We start from the raw sequence: 20,636 nt of genomic DNA, 5'->3' as shown, positions 1-20,636 counted from the left end.
CATTTTTTGTATATATATATATATATATATATATAAATACTAACTGAGATAAGCGGACAATTAGTCTTTAACTATTAATACTTATAGCAACTTCAATCATGCTAATTATTTCATATTTTTAGCTAAAATACCTAATGATTTAGTTTTTTTTTTAACTTTTCTCCACTCCAACTATTAACATATATATATATATATATATATATATAAATACTAACTGAGATAAGCGGACAATTAGTCTTTAACTATTAATACTTATAGCAACTTCAATCATGCTAATTATTTCATATTTTTAGCTAAAATACCTAATGATTTAGTTTTTTTTTTAACTTTTCTCCACTCCAACTATTAACTAAATGATTAGTCTTTTTAGAGAATGTCATCCACACTAGCTAAATATAGCTAGCATGCAGAGGCTGGCTATTTCATTTTTTTGTATCTTTTTATTCTTCTAACTATAATAAATGCACAAGTTTTTTTTTAACTCAATAAAGTTATTTATATTTTAAATTTAATAAATATTAAAATATTTATGTTTAGCTAAAATAGAGAATGGTCGGAGTGATTTACTTAAAAAGTTGCTAGTTAAAATAGCTTTCTAACCATTTTAGGTAGAATTTAGCTAAAATTTAGCGAGCTTCCTTGGAGATGCTTTTAGAGTAACTCCAACCATACTAGTCGTTTCATGTTTTTAGTCAAAATAGCTAATGATTTAGCTTTTCTTCACTCCTACTATTAGCTATATGATTAGTTATTTTGACTAAAGCTAGTTAAATATAGATAGCAAGAGTGGCTAACTATTTGTTCTTTTTATTATTTTATTCTTTGTTTTGACATAACATAAAAGTTAAAAAAAAAAAGTTATTTATATTTTAAACTCAAAAAAATATAAAAATAATTTATATTTAGCTAAAATAAAGAGTATGATTAGAGTGGCTCATTTAAAAAGTTGCTAGTTAAAATAATTTTTTAATTATTTGAGTTAGAATTTAGCTAAAATTTAGATATCTCTTTTGGGATGCTCTTATGCTTGAGTAGGATAGGAGACTGCCATTGACTTTCACATAAAGGTGTTACAGAATATATAATACAGATACGCAATGAATATATATATATATATATATATATATATTGCTTCCCTGGAAATTAACACAAGTTATACAATGAATATATTTGCTGTTCAATTACAGAACACATATGGATCAGGTGGGAAAGCGGTGGCGTTGTGGGTATCAGCAGATAGAGCGGCGTTCTACGGCTGCAGAATCATATCTTATCAAGATACCCTTCTTGACGACACCGGCAGGCATTACTACAAAAGCTGCTACATCCAAGGCGGCACCGACTTCATTTGCGGAAACGCTGCTTCTCTCTTTGAGGTACCAATACCATGAATATCGAAATTAACAAAGATATATAGACCATTTAAATTGGATGTTATATATTTGTGTCTTACGACATTTTTTTTTCTGTTTTTATTATGGTTTTTGCAGAAGTGCCATATTCATTCGCTTGCTGAAGGAACTGGAGCTATTACGGCCCAACGGAGGGAGTCTCCTTCGGAGGACACTGGTTTCACCTTCTTGGGCTGCACCATCACTGGTACGAGGACGGCCATGCTCGGAAGGCCGTGGGGCGACTATTCTAGGGTCGTGTTTGCCTTGAGTTATATGTCTAATGTTATACTTCCCCAAGGTTGGGAAGACTGGGGAGACTCATCCAAACAAAGGTATCACTCTTTTGCAGTTTTGCTAGTACTACGTACAAAATTTGTATTATAACCATTAATTTCACTTGATTGGTCCAAGAAAAGATGTTAGTTACAATGATTGCAGACATAATCTAATAGTAAATCTATCTTATCTTTTTTTTTTTTTTTTTTAAAAAAGAGAAAAGAAAAGAAATGTCACAGTTATACATTCACAAAATGTGTCTGCAGTCAAAACAATTTGAATCATCTCATTCTTATAAACTACGCAACCATTTTTTATGTGGTATGAAGATTAAACGAGAAATCTCCAGAGCTGAGCTAGAATTTTGATGATCTCTATATCTTACACATGAAGCATACAAATTAACTGATTATTTTTCTTGCTGGTTTTTAATTTATGTTGTAGTACGGTATTTTATGGGCAATATAAGTGTTACGGACCCGGGGCAGTGACGTCTAAAAGAGTAAAATGGGCACGTAATCTTACTGCTCAAGAAGCTGAACCATTCTTGACCAAGGACTGGATTGATGCCAAAGATTGGATCAGGCCCGTGCCAACCACTTTCACGAGGACTTTCAATGCTGTTTCTAACAACGTTGGTGGACATAACTAAGGATGATCTGAACTGCATGTAAATTATTTGATTTAACTGATTGATATTGTTCGCTTTTATGTGAACACAGAAAATTTATTCTTTACGAGAATGTGTTTAAATAAACGTAATATTTCAATATGTAAGAAATGATTCATGTAATATGTATATTAATTCTTTACGTTAGTTAATATAAAGACGTTGCATCATTTTTTCTCTGTATGTAAATATTATATATGATTTTTTTCCTTACTTTAATTTTCTGCGTGACGAGAAAACTTATAAACTATATCTATTAATTTTAATTCGTTAATCTTTTGTTAATACTAAAATGATTGGATATGGTTATAGTGGTGGACCGCAATTACTTAAGGTGGATGTGATATGAATATAAATTCAACGTGTGAATAGTGTTCTTGAACCAGTATGCTGTTAACGAATGGCTATTTTATACGAACACCACTTGCACTTCTCGAATTTGGCAATTTAGTCTTTAAATTTTTTTCTTCGCAATTAACACTCTGAACTTTTAGCTTTTAACCCTTGTTGTTTAAATTTATTAAAATTTTGACTTTTTTTTGCACCTAACTTGCATATGATAGCCTAATAACGGCATTAATGTGCATTTTTATTTAGTTTCAATACAAATACATTTAAAAATTTGAGCTTAATTTAATTATAACTTAAACTCAAAAATATCATCAATACTCTTTTTAGAATGTCACATGTAAGTTTGGCACAAAAAAAACTATCAAAATTTTAACGAATTTGAACAATAAAAATTAAAAATTTTAGAACTTGACTACTAAAAAAAAAGATAAAGATTAAATTATTAAATTCAAAAAGCTCAGGACGTGTTCATATAATATAGCCTTAACGAATGGCAATGGCCCCAAGCCCCCAAAGTCTCTCCGTGTGACAAATAATCTAATTTCTAGACCTTGACAAGATCATAAAACTTACTTGTACGAAGATATATTTGTCACGTATATACCATGAGCAGATACAGCTTAATCTTTCTCGTTTGCAGAAATTATGCAGGGCGCTTAACGGATATATACATCACCATTTTTTTTTTCTGAGCATACATCCGACACCATTTTTTTTTTTTCTGAACATACATCCGACACCAACTTATGTCTCTTTCACCTTTTCTTTTGTTTTTTGCTTGTGTGTCTCTTTGGCCTTTAAAAGTAGTCTATACTCTATAGCAAGTAAAAATCAACGTAATTAATCTATACAAATATAGACATAAGTAGGTCCCACCGTTAATTAAGGAAAATATCTCACTAACCGAGCTTGCCGCCTTGCGGGAAAATCTATGGGCTGGTATGGTATAATGGTAGTGGCAGTGGATCAGGCTTAGGACAAAAAATATTTAGGATAAGATCAAAGTAAAAAAGAAATAAGGGATAATATTTTCAAATAAAAAAGAGAGAGAAAAGAAGATAAGGACCCACCCACCATCAACATTGACGCAGCATATAAAATGTCACAAGGAATCTGAAGGAATATACATCTTTCGTCCTTTGTTAAGTTAAACGTCGCAGCTTCAAGAAAAAGAAGAGAGAGAGAGAGAAATAAAAAATAGTTCAGCAAATGGGTTCTCTAATGTCAGGATGGGACTCTCCAGTCCTCAGTTCTAAATCAGGTAATTAAATCGTACGTTACTAGGGAGCTTGACTAGCTACAAAATATATGTTGCATATGTTTTCTTCAATTATTTTTTTTGTTCTTTGGGAAAATTAGTAATACTGATTTTAGTGAGTGGATCGTGAATATCCAGGTGCATACAAGCGAAATGGGTCACTCACCAAAGAGGAGATTGAAACTTTTTGGAGATCAAAGCAGAAAACAGTAGAAGAACATCTTAAAGAAATTACTAGCCTCTCAGACGCCAAAAATCACGAGGTAATTTCCTTAAAAAAATAATCAAGGACAACCTTTTTTTTTTTTTTTTTTAACAATATGTTAATCTCTCTTCTTACAATTTGTTTTCTTTGTGAATACAAAATTATGCGCTAGAAGATGTTCTTAAAACAATTGATATTATGTTCCCTATGAAAAATGATATTTGGTCACATGCATATGTGTGTCACAGGAAATTGGCCAAGTTGAGGAGTACTCTGGGAGGAAGTTTCAGAAATCAAGCACCTTCCCTCTGCAAAAGAAGGAGGATATTGGTAATTTGGTGGACGTGGATCCTACTCATGAGACAAGCATCGACAAACTCGTCAAGAAAGATGGCTGGTAATTTCCTAGGCCGATAATTAATTAATTGTTTCATGATATATGTGTGTGTGTGTGTGTGTGTGTATATATATGATTAATTGTTGGTGTGTGTGTGTATATATATATATATATATATATATATATATATATGATCGTGCTTAATGTTGGGTGGTTGTGTGCAGGTGGACTAGGAGCAACTGGGCATTTCTAAACGAGCCACCGGTGATTGAAGGCGCTCCCAACAAATACGTTTCACAATTCCACGTAGCCAGCTTGGCCTCTTCCAAACCACAGGCTCGTGACGAAATTGCTACTAATTAACTCATGAATCTCCCCACTGATCCGTCATGATTTTCCTTTATGGGTTAGCAGGGGTTATATATACATATACATATACATATATATATATATATATATAGTATGATGGACCGGTGTGCTAGCTTAACGTATGTTTGTATGGTATGTAAAAGCCTATAGAGTTTAGTTATATTAATGCTTTTTAAGCTGACTAAGATTTAAGCTTCCGCGGTATCGTAAGAGGTGTATATTTGTTATGTACGTGATCGTTACTTTTATTTCAAAGTTAAGTGTGGTATTGATTTGTAAATACACATTTTATGGGTACCGTTATTCATAATTGTTGCTTCCTTCATTTGTTTATTTTATTTATTAATTATGGGGTGGATAGGTGTAGCTTTGTGTTTGGTCAATGAATAAGCATTCGGATTTTGTTCTAAACTATGATGAATTGTCTTTATACCGTCTTGGAGTCGATTACTTTTTTGGCTAATCTTGGAGTCAATACTTTTTGTGCGAGCGCACCGATATTGCGCCAAAATTTATACTGTCATTAGTGGGTGACGGTGTCGGTGTCGGTGTCGATGTTGACGAGGACACCGACTGACTTCCAATTGATGAGCTTGCGAAAAAAATCCATTACAAAAAGTAGTTGAGCTTGTCGTTTTCATAATCAAAGGGATAAGATTTGTGTCCCCACGGAGCGTAATTAACGCGAGGTTTTTTTTTGTGATCATTTATTGCCTGAAAAAGTTAATTTAACCCTATGCAGGCAATAGTAACTTTCATTATAAAGCAGAGATGAAAAAAAAAAAAAAAAAAAAAAAAAAAAAAGGATGACACGATGAGAGTCGAAAGACAAAGTAGGAAAATTTATCAATGATCACATCCTTCTTTCACCAAAGAAAACGAAATGACCATATCACACTCTCTTTCTTTCTTTCAAAGAAAATGATCGTATCATTCTTAATGGGCAAGTAAGAATAATATTGAGCTTTCACAGGAAAAGATGAGAAGAATGTAGAGTGGACACAGCTCAAATTTAAAAATTCATCAAGTGCCTACACTTAAATAAAACTCTTTAATTAACTAAAATTAATTATTATTAAAGTTTATCAAGTATCTTCTATATATACATTTATACACATACAAATACATGTATTATACATATATATTTTTTCACCGGGTAATCCTGGGCCATTGCCCCCTTATGGATTTACTAGCAATCCAGTTCAATGGCGACAATTGAGTGGTGTGTTAAGGCCCCAAACGAGATAAACCCATGAAACTACTCTCCGTTTTTTTTTTTTTTTTTTTTTTTTTTTTTTTTTGCGCTGCAAGAACTTATTATAACAAAGTGAGTTAGAGGAAATACCAAAATTTAAGTCGCTTAAGACCTCTTGGTCTAGTGGCATTGAGAGGGTTTGAATGAGGTGAGATTTAAATGGGGTTGCGGGTTCAATTCCGTGCATATAAAAAAAAAATTAAGTCAATTTTACGTTAAAAAGATATACACTGAATAAGTAAGCCTTAAGTACTATAGTCTGATTTAAGGAACGTTTAGTTTATGAATTATAATCATGTGATTAGAATTATTTTTGATTTACGTATATTTTTTGTGAGAGAAAATATTATAACGAACCATGAATCATAATTCAAATCATAGTTTGAATCTTCCAACCAAACATCCTCTTACACTTGTAACGGTAGCATTTGCTTGAGCATGTAGAGCCATATCTTAGTATTGTCATTCTCATTAAAGAAGAAGAAGCAGAACAAATATCCATTTATTGGTACAAATACTCTATGATATGGTTGCGGGTTTAATTTACTTGCTGATAATTTTACACTAATTTCTAATTAAGCTTTGGAGTTTTAATACTCTCCTAAAGTTTTTAATCAACAAAAATTAAAATAACTAGCTGAGTTGCCAAGGACAAAATCCTCTATTTACGGGTTTACCCTTCACCTAACCCGAATGTTGAGAAAGATACATAGGGGTGATTTCGACTTTCCAAATAGCTACTCAAGTTCAACCAACACTTGCCGCCCTATGAAGCGACACATTTGCATTACGTCATCAGCGACTGAAAAAAAGAAGAAGAAGAAAAGAAAAATAATATAAAAATGAAATGGAAGAGCCCTGGAATGGAACACCTAATCTAATGGTATTTGTCAAAGTGCAATGAATATTCCAGAAGTCCAAACCACAAGGATGACAACTGACCATTTCCTTCGTCATTATCAGTAATTTAAACTTAAAAATTTTAATTTGAGTTGAGATATAATTTTATGTGAGAATTTTTTATTGTAATAAAAAAATTAAATGTGATTTTTTTTTAAAATTTTTTATTATAATAAAACTCGAATTTTAAACTCAAATTAATGAATAAACGGGACCTAAATATTTTTAAGATATACGTTATAAAAAATTAATTTATTTATCTACAGATTTAATTTTCAATATTTTTGAAATTTTTATTTTAATTTGATTTTTGATCAAATCTAAAATTTATAAACATGCACTACAATGATACCTACCATGCCATAGAAACGCTCCTTTAGTTTAAACATCATTAGAAAATGAGGGGAAAAAAAACAAGAAGTAGAAAAAGGAAAAGGAAAGGATAGCAACTCTCTCTCTCTCTCTCTCTATCTTTTTGTTTTTTGTTTTTTGTTTTTTTTCCTCTCTTCGCTTTTTTTGCTGGAAAAGGACAATAACTCGTTAATTTAACATTAACTATAATAAGGTTACAAAAGGTAATCTACACGCTTCCTCTCATCCCATAAAACGACCTCCAAACTTCTAGCTTCTCTGGGAAAACACTTACACACACCACACCTTCTTCTAATTTCCCTGTACTAATCACAAATTATCTGGTTCTAAGAAACACCTTGCTTCTTTAAATTTCCGGACAAATTAAAATTCCAATGGCTGAAAAAAGCAAGATTCTGATCATCGGAGGTACCGGCTACATCGGAAAGTTCATAGTTGAAGCGAGCGCCAAGGCCGGCCACCCCACATTTGCTCTGGTCAGGGAGACCACGGTCAACGACCCTGTTAAGGGAAAACTCATTGAGAAGTTCAAAGACTTGGGTGTCACTTTGCTCTACGTAAGTATATCTAGTACTATTTTATGAAAAAAAAAAAAAATCTTTTTCTTTTCTCTCTTTATTTTTGAACGACATCATAATAGTTATAATTTTTTTTTTTATTTGTTGTTTGTATAAATATTTGCAGGGAGATCTTTATGATCATGAGAGTTTAGTGAAGGCGATCAAGCAGGTTGACGTGGTGATATCGACTGTGGGCCACTTTCAGCTCGCGGATCAGGTCAAAATCATCTCCGCCATTAAAGAAGCTGGTAACGTTAAGGTAGGTATATGCTATATGATATTGTTTATGATCTCTCTTCCAAACAAAACTCTTTCTTTTTTCTGTGTTTGACCTTTTGGTACTATAATACAGTTTAATCAGCTCTACTGGCTGATCAATCTAGTATATAAATGTATGATGATCAACCAAAAAAAATCTAGTATAAGTATTATGAATGATAACCTTTGGCAACTGCTAAATCTAGTTATTTGCCCCTATTTATATATATATATATATATATAATGATATGTTAATTTTGCAGATAATGATTGTCGTTTTGTCATTACCTTTACATATGAATATGATGAAAACTGTACATCTGGATCTGCAATTACATTTAAGGCTTTATTTTTCAGTTAAAGGGTGAAAATTTGACAAATTAATTCATACATGATACATGTAACATACTATACATAGAAAAAATACTGTTCTGTGAGAGATCAGGAAGGGACAGATTTAAACCCCCTGAAGCTAGCTCTTAAATCGATCCTAGTCCACTTGGATTTCGTTAAAACTTAAGAACCGGAAGAATTTAAGACCTCGTTCATTTCACCGATTCGAGTTTTTAATTCTAAATTTATACAGTTAAAAATTCTCATAAAATATCACATCTAATATTTTATGTTACAGTTAAAAACTCTTAAAAAATATCACATCTCAATTCAAATCTACAAAGCGAATGAGGCCTAAATTTACAAATTTTCTTGACTATAAGGAAGAAATAAAATCGAGTAGCTTAATGAGTACGATTTATGTATATATTTATCTACAATAATTAGGATGATCCATTTCAGTGCGAGTAAAAGTCTTAAACCTACCATTGAATCGATGTTATTTTATTCATATGTTGAAAGATAGAGCGAAAAGGAAAGCTTGCCTAACATATGTTTGGTACTGCCGATGAAATTATATTGTGGCTCTTTTGGGATCAAACAACATGAGCTATACAAAAACAATGAAAACCTCTAGTTTCCACTTTCTACTTTCTAGATAGATGATGACGTCTTTCCCTTTGAAAAGAAGTTAAAATGTCGCAATCTGAAACAGTTTTTCCCCCTAATGGATCAAAATAAAAAATAAAAAATAAACCAATCAAGAACAAACTATCTTATAAAACTAGACTTGAATGTAAATATAATTTATTAATCTTAAATTTTAACATTTAGGTTTCGTTTACTTCACGGATTCGAGTTGAGATGTGATATTTTCTGAGAGTTTTTCACTGTAATAAAAAAAGTTAGATGTAATATTTTCTGAGAGTTTTTTACTGTAAAAACTTAAAACTGAAAACTCAAATCGGTGAAATGAACGAGACCTTATAATATAACAAGTTAGAAATTGTAATCGACATGTAGCAATTCACTTTTTTTCCCCTCTAGTAGACTTCTCTTATAGTAACATTAGTTATAATGGTTGAATTTAGTCAAAATAACATGAAATTAAAAAATATGCAAAATAAATAATTTTTAATATACATTTAATAATTAAAAAATAAAAAATTATCGATAGTTTATTTTTTATCATATTAAGAGAGAAAATCTCGTTAACTAATTACAATAATAATAAAAGGATGATTCAACTTTCTTGTCCTCTTTTTTTTTTTTTTTAATCCATTCATTGACATTATGTCACGTTAATTAAGATCATGATCTCATATCCCTTTGTCAATATTATAGAGATTCTTCCCATCAGAATTTGGTAACGACGTAGATCGTGTGCACGCGGTGGAGCCAGCAAAGTCTGCATTCGCTGTCAAGGCCCAGATCCGACGTGTCGTGGAGGCCGAAGGAATTCCGTACACTTACGTGTCGTCTAACTATTTCGCTGGCTATTTCCTTCCCACATTGGCTCAGCCTGGACTCACTGCTCCTCCTCCCCCCAGAGACAAAATAGTCATCTATGGCGATGGAAATCCCAAGGGTACAATACACATATATATGTTAAACATATACATATATATATATATAAATCATCTTATTTTTATATGCTTGTTCTTTATCATTATTTACTAATTTTTAACCAATTACAGGTTTAAATATTAATTATTCGAAGACTCATGATTTGTGGGGTTACACATTAGTGTACTTCCAGATTTTAGACAACTAAATTTGTATCCATAAATTTGTTCTTAAAATTTCAGTTATATTTCTATTTAATTTAAAGGAAAATTTTGACAATCATGACTCATTCAGTAATTGGAATGTATGATTACTATATCTTAGTTAATAATAAAAAAAATTCTCTGTGTTTTTTCCGTAGTGCCTCACTAAAAAAAAAAATTTATGTAGCTCGATCGGCTAGATTTCATGATCTTTTCCTTCTACGCTTGGTAATTAAAGGATAGTGACAATGATCACTATACGTTATGTGTATTATTTTCCTTCTAAATAAGTATACTTTTGGAATATATCAAAATTCTAATTGCAATTGTTATTGTTGTTTTCCTTTCTGTTTTTGTGTTGGGACTACAGCGGTTTTCAACAAGGAAGAGGACATTGGAACATTCACCATCAGAGCTGTGGAGGACCGAAGAACCTTGAACAAGATCCTCTATATTAGGCCTCCAAAGAACACTTACTCGTTCAATGAGCTCGTTGCCCTGTGGGAGAAGAAGATTGGCAAAACTCTTGAGAAAGTCTACGTTTCAGAGGAGCAACTTCTCAAAAATATCCAAGGTGAGTGAGTCGTATACATCTTAGTTATTTGTTGTTTTAATCCAATATATATATATATATATATATATTTATATTGGTTTGTTTTTTTTTTTTTTTGTAATGTGCAGAGTCTCCGATGCCAATCAATGTGGTGTTAAGCATCAACCACTCGGCGTTTGTGAAGGGAGATCATACCAACTTTGAGATTGAGCCGTCGTTTGGAGTTGAGGCTTCTGAGCTTTATCCGGATGTCAAGTACACCACTGTGGAGGAATATCTCGACCAATTTGTTTGAGAAAATTGGAAATACACGCTCTTGTTATGTTATCCTACATAAATAAGTACACTTTCGTTGCTATTTGCGCGGAGTGCTTGTACTGAGATATCATCACTACTATATAAAAGAGTAGAAGTGCCAAACACTGTAGCGTTTTGCTTGTCCAAAACCCACAGCTTTGGTAATTTCTCTTCTTTTTTTTTTTTTTCCGTTTGGTGGTTTTTTTTTTTTTTTGTCCTTTTATGTTTTTTCTTTCCTAAAATCTTATATTCTTCATACTTACCATTTTTTTATTTACCCCAATTAATTTTTTTTCAAAGTTTTTATCTTACTTAGATGTTTCTTTTCGGTAATACTTTAATATACGGTGTGCCAAATGTTAGTCTCATCATTTTCTTTCAACACACAGCTTTGGGGTTTTTTTTATTTTTTTTGCTTTTGGTGTTTTTCTAGCTTTTTATGTTCTTTTTTTTTTTCCTTTTTATTTTCTTCCCCAAAATTTTATATTCTTCATACTTACCATTTTTTTTAACTTCTTTCTTTCATTTACCCCAATAATTTTTTTTTTCTAAAAGTTATCCTACTTAAATGTTCCTTTCGGTAGTGCTCTAATATACTGTGTATTAAAAATTATCCTCACAAATTTCTTTCTAATTGTCTATTTATCCTACTAAAATAAACTTTCAAAAATATGTTTCTGCCCATATTTTTTGCCACCTTATGGACCATTACTATCCTACACATATAAAAGAGCCATTATGGCTCTACTATTCCTTTTTTAGTCATCTAAAATGAATTGTTTTGGCCCTTTTCAAACACTTGAAATAATAATAAATAAATAAAACGATTTGTTAGTAGATAACCTAGATTATGGACCATCATATGTTATCTTTTTTTACTTTTTATCATAGTTTTAATGCTAAATCTTATTTTATCCAAATAATAAAAATGATGAACATAAAAATAGTAGGTGAAAATTATAATGTTCATTTTCTATAGTCATTTACGCACCATTTTGATGCATGTTTTTCCCCTCTCTCTTTTCAGGGCTTTATTTTTTTTTAACTAATTTCTTTCTTTTGTTTTCTTACTTGTTGAATCCTAATCCTAATTCTAAGTAAAACTAAAAAGTAGATATTTGATTGTTGCTCATTATATGGTAATTCTTAACAATGAGTTTTAGGTGCTTTATTTTTTCTTTGGTTTGTAAGTTTTAATTCATTTTTTCTTTTGTTATTATATAATTTATGTTCATCTTAAGTAGTTTTCAGAACTATAAGTCTTTAAGTGTTTTACAATTTTTCCTTTTATTTTTAAGTTTTAATTCCTTTATTTATTTATTTTTTACATTGTTATCTTAATATTTTTCACATATTTTTATAATTACACATAAAATTTTCACTTAAAATACTATTAACGTATACTTCTTTAAAAAAAAGAAAAAAGTACATATGGGGGATTCAAACTCTATATTTTGTCGTAGAGTTAAGTGTGCAATCTTCGTTAAGACAGTCATACTACCACTTAATATATACTCTTTTTAAATCTCTATGTAAAAATTTTCACCTATTTTTATTTATTTTTTGTTGGTTGTATTTTAGGTTATAAAAACTTCAGTTATAATGATGCACTATTAATAGACTTGAAGATTGCGGTTCTTCACGTGCTGTCGTTTATTCGTTATATTTTAGTTTTAAACTTATTGTCGTAATCTCATATTTCTGTCGTATTTTAGGTCTTGGTTGTATCACCTGGCCTGGCTTAGTTCCTGCGTTGTTGCTGTTCTTCAAATCTGTTGATTCTAAAATTTCTTATTTTTATTGTTTTCGTTTTACAGTTTGACGTTGCTTGTTACGTTGTTGTAACGTTTACGTCGTGTTTTTAGTCCTCGCCCCTGGTCGTTAAAGCCTGTATATGGGCCAATATTTTTTTTCGGCTGCTAATACGGGCCACCTGGCTTAGTCCCTGTTATTGTCTTTAAACTAAATTAAAAAAATAATATATTTTAAAATTATTTAAAATAAATAACAGTTTAAATAGTAAATAAATAATTTATTTATAATTAAAAAAAATAATTTACTTAATAAAAAATTTTAAAATTTTTTTATTTACGTGAAAAAAAACTTTTTATTAATTATAAAAAGAAAATTTATATGAAAAAAAAATATTTTTATTAGCCGTAAATGAACAATTTATAAGATAAATAATTCATTTATCACGTAAATTATTATTTATTTCTAAGTTCAGCTTTTTGGACCCCACTATCTAAGATTTTTTTTTTCCTGGTTAAATATGACGATTTTATTTTGTCTGAAAAATATATGACGCTTTTATTTGCCTACAGGTCATAAACTTTAACAAATGACTTGTACTATTTCGGCAAGAAAATGTCAACTTTTGTCCCACATTTTGTTCAAACAAAAAAAATAATAAAGAAGTTTATCTAGTGTTCTTTTTTTAGAATTAGTATTCTCTATTTATTAATCATTAGATCTGCATTATTTTTTTAATTTAATTTAATTTTTTATCAAATTTAAGATAGATCTGATGACTGATAAATAAAAAATATTAGTATTCCCAAAAAGAAAGAATATTAGAAAAAGATCCAAAATAATAAAGGAAAGGAAAACGACTTCACACCAAGAAAGTCATTGAAATCAAGGCCAAACGACATGCATACAATCAGGCCACTAGAGCATGTATACATACTTAAGACGCGTTCATTCCGATTTGAGTTTAGAATTTGAGTTTTACTACAGTAAAAAACTCTTAGAAACAGTCACATCTATTTTTTTTACTATAGTAAAAAGCTCTCACATAAAGTTACATTTCAACTTAAATTAAAAACTCGAATCAGCGAACTAAACGAGCCCTTAAAAAGAGCCAAAAAATTGGCTTCTAAAGAGGCTTGGCCTCTACGGAGGGCACATGTTTGCCTCTATTTTTTTTTTTATTCTCTCCATTTTTCTTTCTCTTTTTTCATTTTTAGATATTTTTTATATTTTTCTCCCTCTTTTTTTTCCCTACCTATTTTTTTTCTCCCACTGTTGTCTTCCTATTGTCTTTAGCAATAATTTTTATTTTTTCTTTCATTCACTAAGTGTGAATGAGTTTTTGAATAGGAAACATATGATGAAATATAAAAAAAATGTTTCATTTGTTTTTTTATAAAAAAGATCTTATGTTTATAACCATAACTTATTAAAACATCTTTACTTAATATAAAACGTGCATTTTGATCCTTTTGTTTTTGTTTTTTTCATTTTAAATCTTATGTTTTCTAATTATGTCTTATTAAACTTTACCCCCTAAAATACTGTCATTTAAAATTATTTAAATATGTGCTCACCTAAATATTTTCCTTTCTTATTAATATTTTTTTTCTAAATGTTTGTGTTTAAAAAATATACCGCGCTACGTGCGTGTTTCAACTAGTTATAAACAAATAACAGAATTTGGCATACAAGAGGGACTGGCATATCGTGCACAAAAAAAAAGGTACTAAAGGGTCCACCAAACGATTTCTTTTCTATGTGATATTGTCTCGTGAAATCTTTACCATCTGAGACAATTTCAACTAGATTATTTAAAGTAAGGAACAACCTATTATTTTACTTAAATTTTATTGCTTAGTGCTAAGAATATAAGACGACCTGAAAACTCTGTTTTGGTTTGGGCCGTTCAACCACTTGCCCAGAAACAAACAGAACCAGCTTAAACATGAATAGTCAGAAAAATTTATTTGTTATAAATTTCCAATTATAAAAACCACAACGATTAGCAAATACCTTGTCTTGTTTATGTTCATCTTCTCATGTTGAAGACTATTAGCATCCCTTGTTAAGCAAAATGAGGACATGAAAATGCAGATACTTACAGCTTCACAAAAATAAAAAAATAAATAAACATGCATCTCATTGGTACACTTATGTATATACAATCATGATCGTTTCTCATCACTTACATTATTCTTCTGATGATAATTGTTATATTCGGCTTCGATAGTACCTATAGAAGAATCGCATGTAGAAAAAGAATCTATGATTTTGATATATTTTCAAGCTCAAGCCTCTTTGAGTCTTGTATTATTGACCACCAATCTCATTGATTCAGAGAAGACCTTGCCAAGATAAGCTTTTCTCTTCCTCTGAGTTTGTACAGCCGGAGCCGGAGCTGGTGCCGGGGTTTGTGTATTGTTTTTGTGTACTTTTGGTGATTTTATTGGACGTTTCTCTCCATAACCCATCATTCTTCTCGCCTTAATTTCTTCATTACTTCTCTCGCCTGCAAAGTTTGAAGCAAAATGAGATCATTATCATGTCAGTAATAACTTATCAAGGAAGAATTACAAACTCAATAAAACATGCAAGACCAAGAAAAAGATAAGCAAGTGAAATTCAGCCTAACCATTTAGATTCTGTAATTTGGCAATCTCGGACAAGTGAACAAGAGTTGGGGTGATGATAGTGAGGAAAGCCCAGAAGAAGAATATCACAACAAAGGTTCTTCCACTCATTTGTTGTGGGGGGGACTTAGCGGCTTGGGGGAATATTGCAAGGTTTTAAATCCTAAAAAGTTTTAGGGGACAGACCAAATTTGTTGTTTTGGGTTGGGGAGGTTAGGAAGCAAGAGAAGACCTTGAAACATTAGCTGGCCATGTTTCGTGATCATTGCAACTATAATATTCAAGTCCTCCGTGTTATTTGGATTGTTTATATGACTGTATGCAAAAGTCAAGTATTTTGTTACATAAATAGAGATTTTCTATGTGTTCAGTTGTTGGAGGGTTGTTACACCAATTCGGTGTTTGATTGGACATCTACCTGGCATCTCATGCCTAAGTGCTTTCCCTCTTAGTCCCACGGCCACAACATTCTTTTGTCAAGCTGGATTTCGTCACTAGTAGAGTTTTATATATACTCTTACATCCTGCTTATTCAAGTACTTAGTCTTTGTTACCTTGTTACAAGTATTGATTGAGCTATTTCTCCAGAGACAACGTTCTACTGAAAAATCTTATCATTCTTAAACCACAATCAAAGATTGATCATCACAAGAAACATTAGCGAGTTGTTTCTTCCTTCAACATTACTCGTTTTCCTTCTTTTGTTTTCTTTTCACCCGCCATACAGATATAACCAAGCAAGTTAGATACGAATCACACTATTCGCTTCATTCGGCAAATCGTGTGGTATCAAAACCAAGTACTTGCATTGTTTATTGCATCCACTTTTCGTTCCCAAACAAAACTCCACAAAAGGAAACCCACTCACTTCCATCAGAGAAAAAAGAACGGAAATCAAGTAAATCCAAAAATAAGAAAGCTGCGGTCAAAGAGTAAACACTTGAAACTTTAGCGGAGGCCATGAAGATGAAGTAAAATATTACGCATAGAAGGGGGGTTACATATTAACAGCATATAACAATGTGACTTATGTAAGAACAGGACATAATTCCCACCACATTTTAGCCCGAGGAGTTGGAAAAAAAAAAAAACAGAGGTTTTCACCTTTTGTTCACACGAACTAATAGTTCTAAGCTCCAACACATTTACCAACCACGCAACCCCCATGGAGTGGTAAACGAAGATGCGAGATAATCACGATCCAACAGTATTCAACCAACTCCAGGTACGACAGAAGAATTACACAGTACACAAAAATACCATCCCAACTTATGCAAGTTAGAATTCTTATGTAACTCCAACACTATGAACAAGAAGCATGAGTTTTGTAGTCAGTAACAAATTGAAAGACAGTTCGAAACACTGCACTTCTCCTGTTTTCTTCTCCATAGATGTCAGTTCAAAACGCTGCACTTCAGTCCTTAGTGCCACTACTACTAGCAGCTGAGTGCTTCCTTGTATACCTCTGCCAACAATCAAGAAAGCATTTACATAATAATTACACTCAGATTACCAACAGGCAGATGGAAAGCAATCTCAACAAGTGCTAGATTCCCCTGACCTCACAAAAGAAAATGTAGCATAAAATTGAAAATTCATTGTTCGGTGGGAGACAGTGAGGTTGACTAGAGGGTGTTTTGAAGCACTAACCTGCTTTCCAAAGCTGAATGGAACATATTTATACTTAATCATGTGCACGATTTGGCGCTTCATGGTGAGGACAAATAAAAATATCCAATAGCAAAGAAGTATGGGCCAAAAAACAGGGACGTCAAACACAGAAAAGAAGGTCATCAAAAAGGCAACGCAGAAAGCCTTTGTAATGGCATACCTGAAACCACAAAAATCAGAAGCCCAAATTGTGTCTCATCATGACATGAACAAATTAGATTCTAGCAAGTCAGGAGGAGATCACACATATCACATAAGGCTGTATCCTCATTACCAAACAAAATTCTTAAACAGTTTGTATTATTAGTTTTATGCAATAAATGATGAAAAATAGTTCACATAACTAATCTTTAGCAAGAGGAGTTCCTAGTTACCAAAACTTAAACTCAGGAAGGCGGCGAATGAAGGGCTTAAACTCGTCGGAGCCTTTCGTCGGCAATGAAGCCCCATCCAAGGCCTCAAGCTCTGGATCAACCTTTGGAGACAAAAATCCAATCAACAAATTCAATATGTAGATTCCAAGGCCATAGGAGACAATGTAAAACCCTTGAGCATAGTACACTCGCAGAATATAAATGGCTGCCGCAGCAAGCGTCCCAAGCCACCTCTGCACCGGGTGGGGCGTGGACCGATCCAAGTAGTACTGAAATGCCCTCGTAAAGTCGTTTCTCCACTTGGCAAGAGGCACTGCATCAGAAGCAGCATCGCCACCAACTCCTTCCATGAAGTATGTTATTCTCCAATAGGCCTCTGCCTACACAAAACAAAGGAACGTGGTTAAATTATAGATATGTTTGTGCAATGTTTGGTTGCTAAGGAACTGAGAATATAGTTGGAAAGACATTCTAGACCAGTAGATATTCCTCATTCTATCTTTTTCTCTTTTCTAAAACTTGAAAAAAAAAAAGAAAAAGAAAAGAAACTAACCACCCATCATTCACCGACATACTTGAGCTTGAGTAAGATATGTTTCTTTTAATTTCAATTAACCTCACAAAAATCCGAAAACCAAAGCAATCAAAAGTTAGTTTTTTTTCGCATTTTCTTGAAGACTAGACATTTCATCTTCAATCTTACATACAACGTTCAAACTTCGAACATTCAAGAAACTAAAAATAGAAACCAAAGATTACTTAGACCTCGAGGGAAAATATTTCCGCAATTAAACAAATGTTTGATCAACAAAAAAAACTAGGGTTTCAATAAAACAAATAGAGACGATCGGTCTAAGTCGCCGAAGAAAAATAAATTTACGGTAAACAAATTTGAAGAACTAGAGAGCTTACCAGAAAATTAGGGCCAAAGAACTATTCGGATCCGATTAGAGACTTCGATGATGAAAAGCCACAAATTGTTTATCCTTTCCGATTTTTAGGTCAAAGAACGATGTTTTATGTAGGTTTATTGATAGGAAAATTTATTCAAAATTTTCTTTTTTCCAGTTCCCAAACAACTTCGGACTACCCAGGAAAATACCAACCTTTGCTGTTCCGGAGGCATCAAAACGCACGCTTTGGCTCCCAAAAGGCGCATTTTCAATGTTTGACCGTCAATTAAACAGAGTGAAAGGGCTTTATGGTAATTTTACATTATTCAAGATAGTGAAAACCCCAATTTGCCCTCCCAAAGGTTCGGGATCTTCGACGGGCTTGTTGGATAAATAGACTAAGTAAAAAGTATTTTTAAGCAAATAAACCACAAAAAAATAAATTGAGTAAATAGGTAAACTTCCACATCAGCTATTTCACGTCATTAATTATGTTTTTAGTGTTTTCTTTCTCTTTCTCCTCTTCCATTTCGCGTCATTTTCTTGTCCTAGCCGCCTTCCATTTCCCCTCTCATCTTCTCAAGTCCTCGTCATCGCACAACCTCATTAACATTATTATCTTGCCCATTCCGCATTTTATTCTCGTCCAAAACGAAGTTTGAAGAATAGCTACTAAGTCTTTCTTTTTCCATATCTCTTATGGTATTTTTCGTTGTTGTTCATATGTTTTTAAGATGAAAATGTAGTTAAAAATGTTAAAAATCCATTAAAATTAGTAATTTTACATCATAAAAGACCGGATTAAATTGTCCGATATGATGAAGATCTACTAGGTTTACAAAAAAAGGTTTGTTCTTGGTCTATTCTTATAACATGGTCTGTTCTTATACATGATTGGTTCTTGGTCTGTTCTTGGTCTGTTATTATACATGGTCGGTTCGTGGTCTCGTTCTTGGTCTGTTCGTGGTCTGTTCTTATTACATGCCCGAACTGACCTAGAACCGAGCAAACCATACCGAACCGACCTATAACTAACTAGAAATGACAGTGCACGAACTAGAACCGACGGAACGACATAGAACTGACCAAACCGAATAGAACCGACCAAGAATGGACCCAAGCTAGAATCGACCCGAACCGACCCCTAACCGACCCAATCCTAAAACCGACTAAGAACCGACTTAAAACCGACCTAGAACCGACTACGAACAAACCACACACTAATGTATGCAATTCTTGTTTTCTTATATTAAGTTTTTATTCTTGTAAAAATGTATAAAAAAAAGTAAAACAAGAATAAAACCATTTTTGCAAAAAAAAAAAGTAAAACAAGAATAAAACCTTAATTTTAAATCAGAGAATAAAACCTTAATGTTACCTGAGCATATTCTGTTGCCTCGTCAATAGGGGTTCGGGAAATGGCAGTCTTAGTTGAGGACGAAGAGTTGTTTTGTGATGTCATTTCAGTCGTGGAAGTCGCCGGTTTTTGGTCAGTTTTTGGTGAGGGAGGGTGGTCAGTTTTTGGTTGGTTTTTAGTAAGAAGGGTGGTCGGGGTCGGTTTTTAGTAAGAAGGGTGGTCGGGGTCGGTTTTTAGTGAGAAGGGTGGTCGGTCTTAGTTGAGGAAGAAGAGTTGTTTTGTGATGTCATTTCAGTCGTGGAAGTCGCCGGTTTTTGGTCGGTTTTTGGTGAGGGAGGGTGGTCGGTTTTTGGTTGGTTTTTAGTAAGAAGGGTGGTCGGGGTCGGTTTTTAGTGAGAAGGGTGGTCGGTTTTTGGTGAAGGGTGGTCGGTTTTTGGTGAAGGGGGGTCGGTTTTTGGTGAGGATGGTCTGTCGTCGGCGAGAGAGGGTCGGTTTCATCGGCGAGAAAGGGTCGGCTGACGCAAGAAAGTCGGCAAGAGAGATCGGAGAGGGTCGGTCGACGAGAGAGTCGGCGAGAGAGTCGGCAAGAGATATCGGAGAGAGAGGATCGACCGACGAGAGAAAGTCGGCGAGAGAGATCAAAGAGAGAAACCGGTGAGAGGAACTTGGTGGTGAGAGTCGGTCGTGAGGGTCGGTGAGAGATCGGAGAGAAAAAACGACATGAGAGTTGGTCGTGAGGGTCGGTCGGTTTGTGAGGGAGGTGAGGGTCGGTCGGTCGTGAGATCAGTTTGTGAGGGAG

The 20,636-nt window shown here is 32.9% G+C and overlaps 4 protein-coding genes across 4 annotated transcripts in view; 3 read left to right on the top strand and 1 right to left on the bottom strand.

Moving 5' to 3' along the window:
* The window catches only part of LOC21392366 (putative pectinesterase 11), a 6,421-nt gene extending 4,099 nt beyond the window's left edge, over positions 1–2,322 (top strand). The window contains exons 2-4 of the mRNA XM_024169312.1: positions 1,188–1,376; positions 1,491–1,726; positions 2,115–2,322. Coding sequence (XP_024025080.1) covers positions 1,188–1,376; positions 1,491–1,726; positions 2,115–2,322 — 633 coding nt within the window. The remainder of the gene's footprint in view (positions 1–1,187; positions 1,377–1,490; positions 1,727–2,114) is intronic.
* Positions 2,323–3,779: 1,457 nt separating this feature from the next.
* LOC21392365 lies at positions 3,780–5,185 on the top strand. Its single transcript, XM_010103772.2, has 4 exons — positions 3,780–3,952; positions 4,088–4,212; positions 4,403–4,551; positions 4,716–5,185. Exons 1-4 carry the CDS (start codon positions 3,901–3,903, stop codon positions 4,852–4,854), a joined length of 465 nt encoding a protein of 154 aa, XP_010102074.1. The 5' UTR covers positions 3,780–3,900; the 3' UTR covers positions 4,855–5,185.
* A 2,372-nt stretch (positions 5,186–7,557) lies between these two features.
* Positions 7,558–11,345, top strand: LOC21392364 (isoflavone reductase-like protein). Its single transcript, XM_010103771.2, has 5 exons — positions 7,558–7,944; positions 8,072–8,206; positions 9,883–10,126; positions 10,678–10,881; positions 10,989–11,345. The coding sequence occupies exons 1-5, from the start codon at positions 7,762–7,764 to the stop codon at positions 11,153–11,155; spliced, it is 933 nt and encodes a 310-aa protein (XP_010102073.1). The 5' UTR covers positions 7,558–7,761; the 3' UTR covers positions 11,156–11,345.
* Positions 11,346–16,509: 5,164 nt separating this feature from the next.
* LOC21392363 (protein RER1B) lies at positions 16,510–18,716 on the bottom strand. Its single transcript, XM_024169311.1, has 4 exons — positions 18,500–18,716; positions 17,588–17,967; positions 17,193–17,373; positions 16,510–17,007 (listed from the first exon to the last, which is right to left on the bottom strand). Exons 2-4 carry the CDS (start codon positions 17,935–17,937, stop codon positions 16,957–16,959), a joined length of 582 nt encoding a protein of 193 aa, XP_024025079.1. The 5' UTR covers positions 17,938–17,967; positions 18,500–18,716; the 3' UTR covers positions 16,510–16,956.
* Between the last annotated feature and the right edge of the window lie 1,920 nt (positions 18,717–20,636).

This window comes from Morus notabilis, unplaced genomic scaffold, assembly GCF_000414095.1.
Source record: "Morus notabilis unplaced genomic scaffold, ASM41409v2 Scaffold37, whole genome shotgun sequence".
Classification (NCBI taxonomy): domain Eukaryota; kingdom Viridiplantae; phylum Streptophyta; class Magnoliopsida; order Rosales; family Moraceae; genus Morus; species Morus notabilis.
This window is presented reverse-complemented; position numbering and strand designations above follow the sequence as displayed.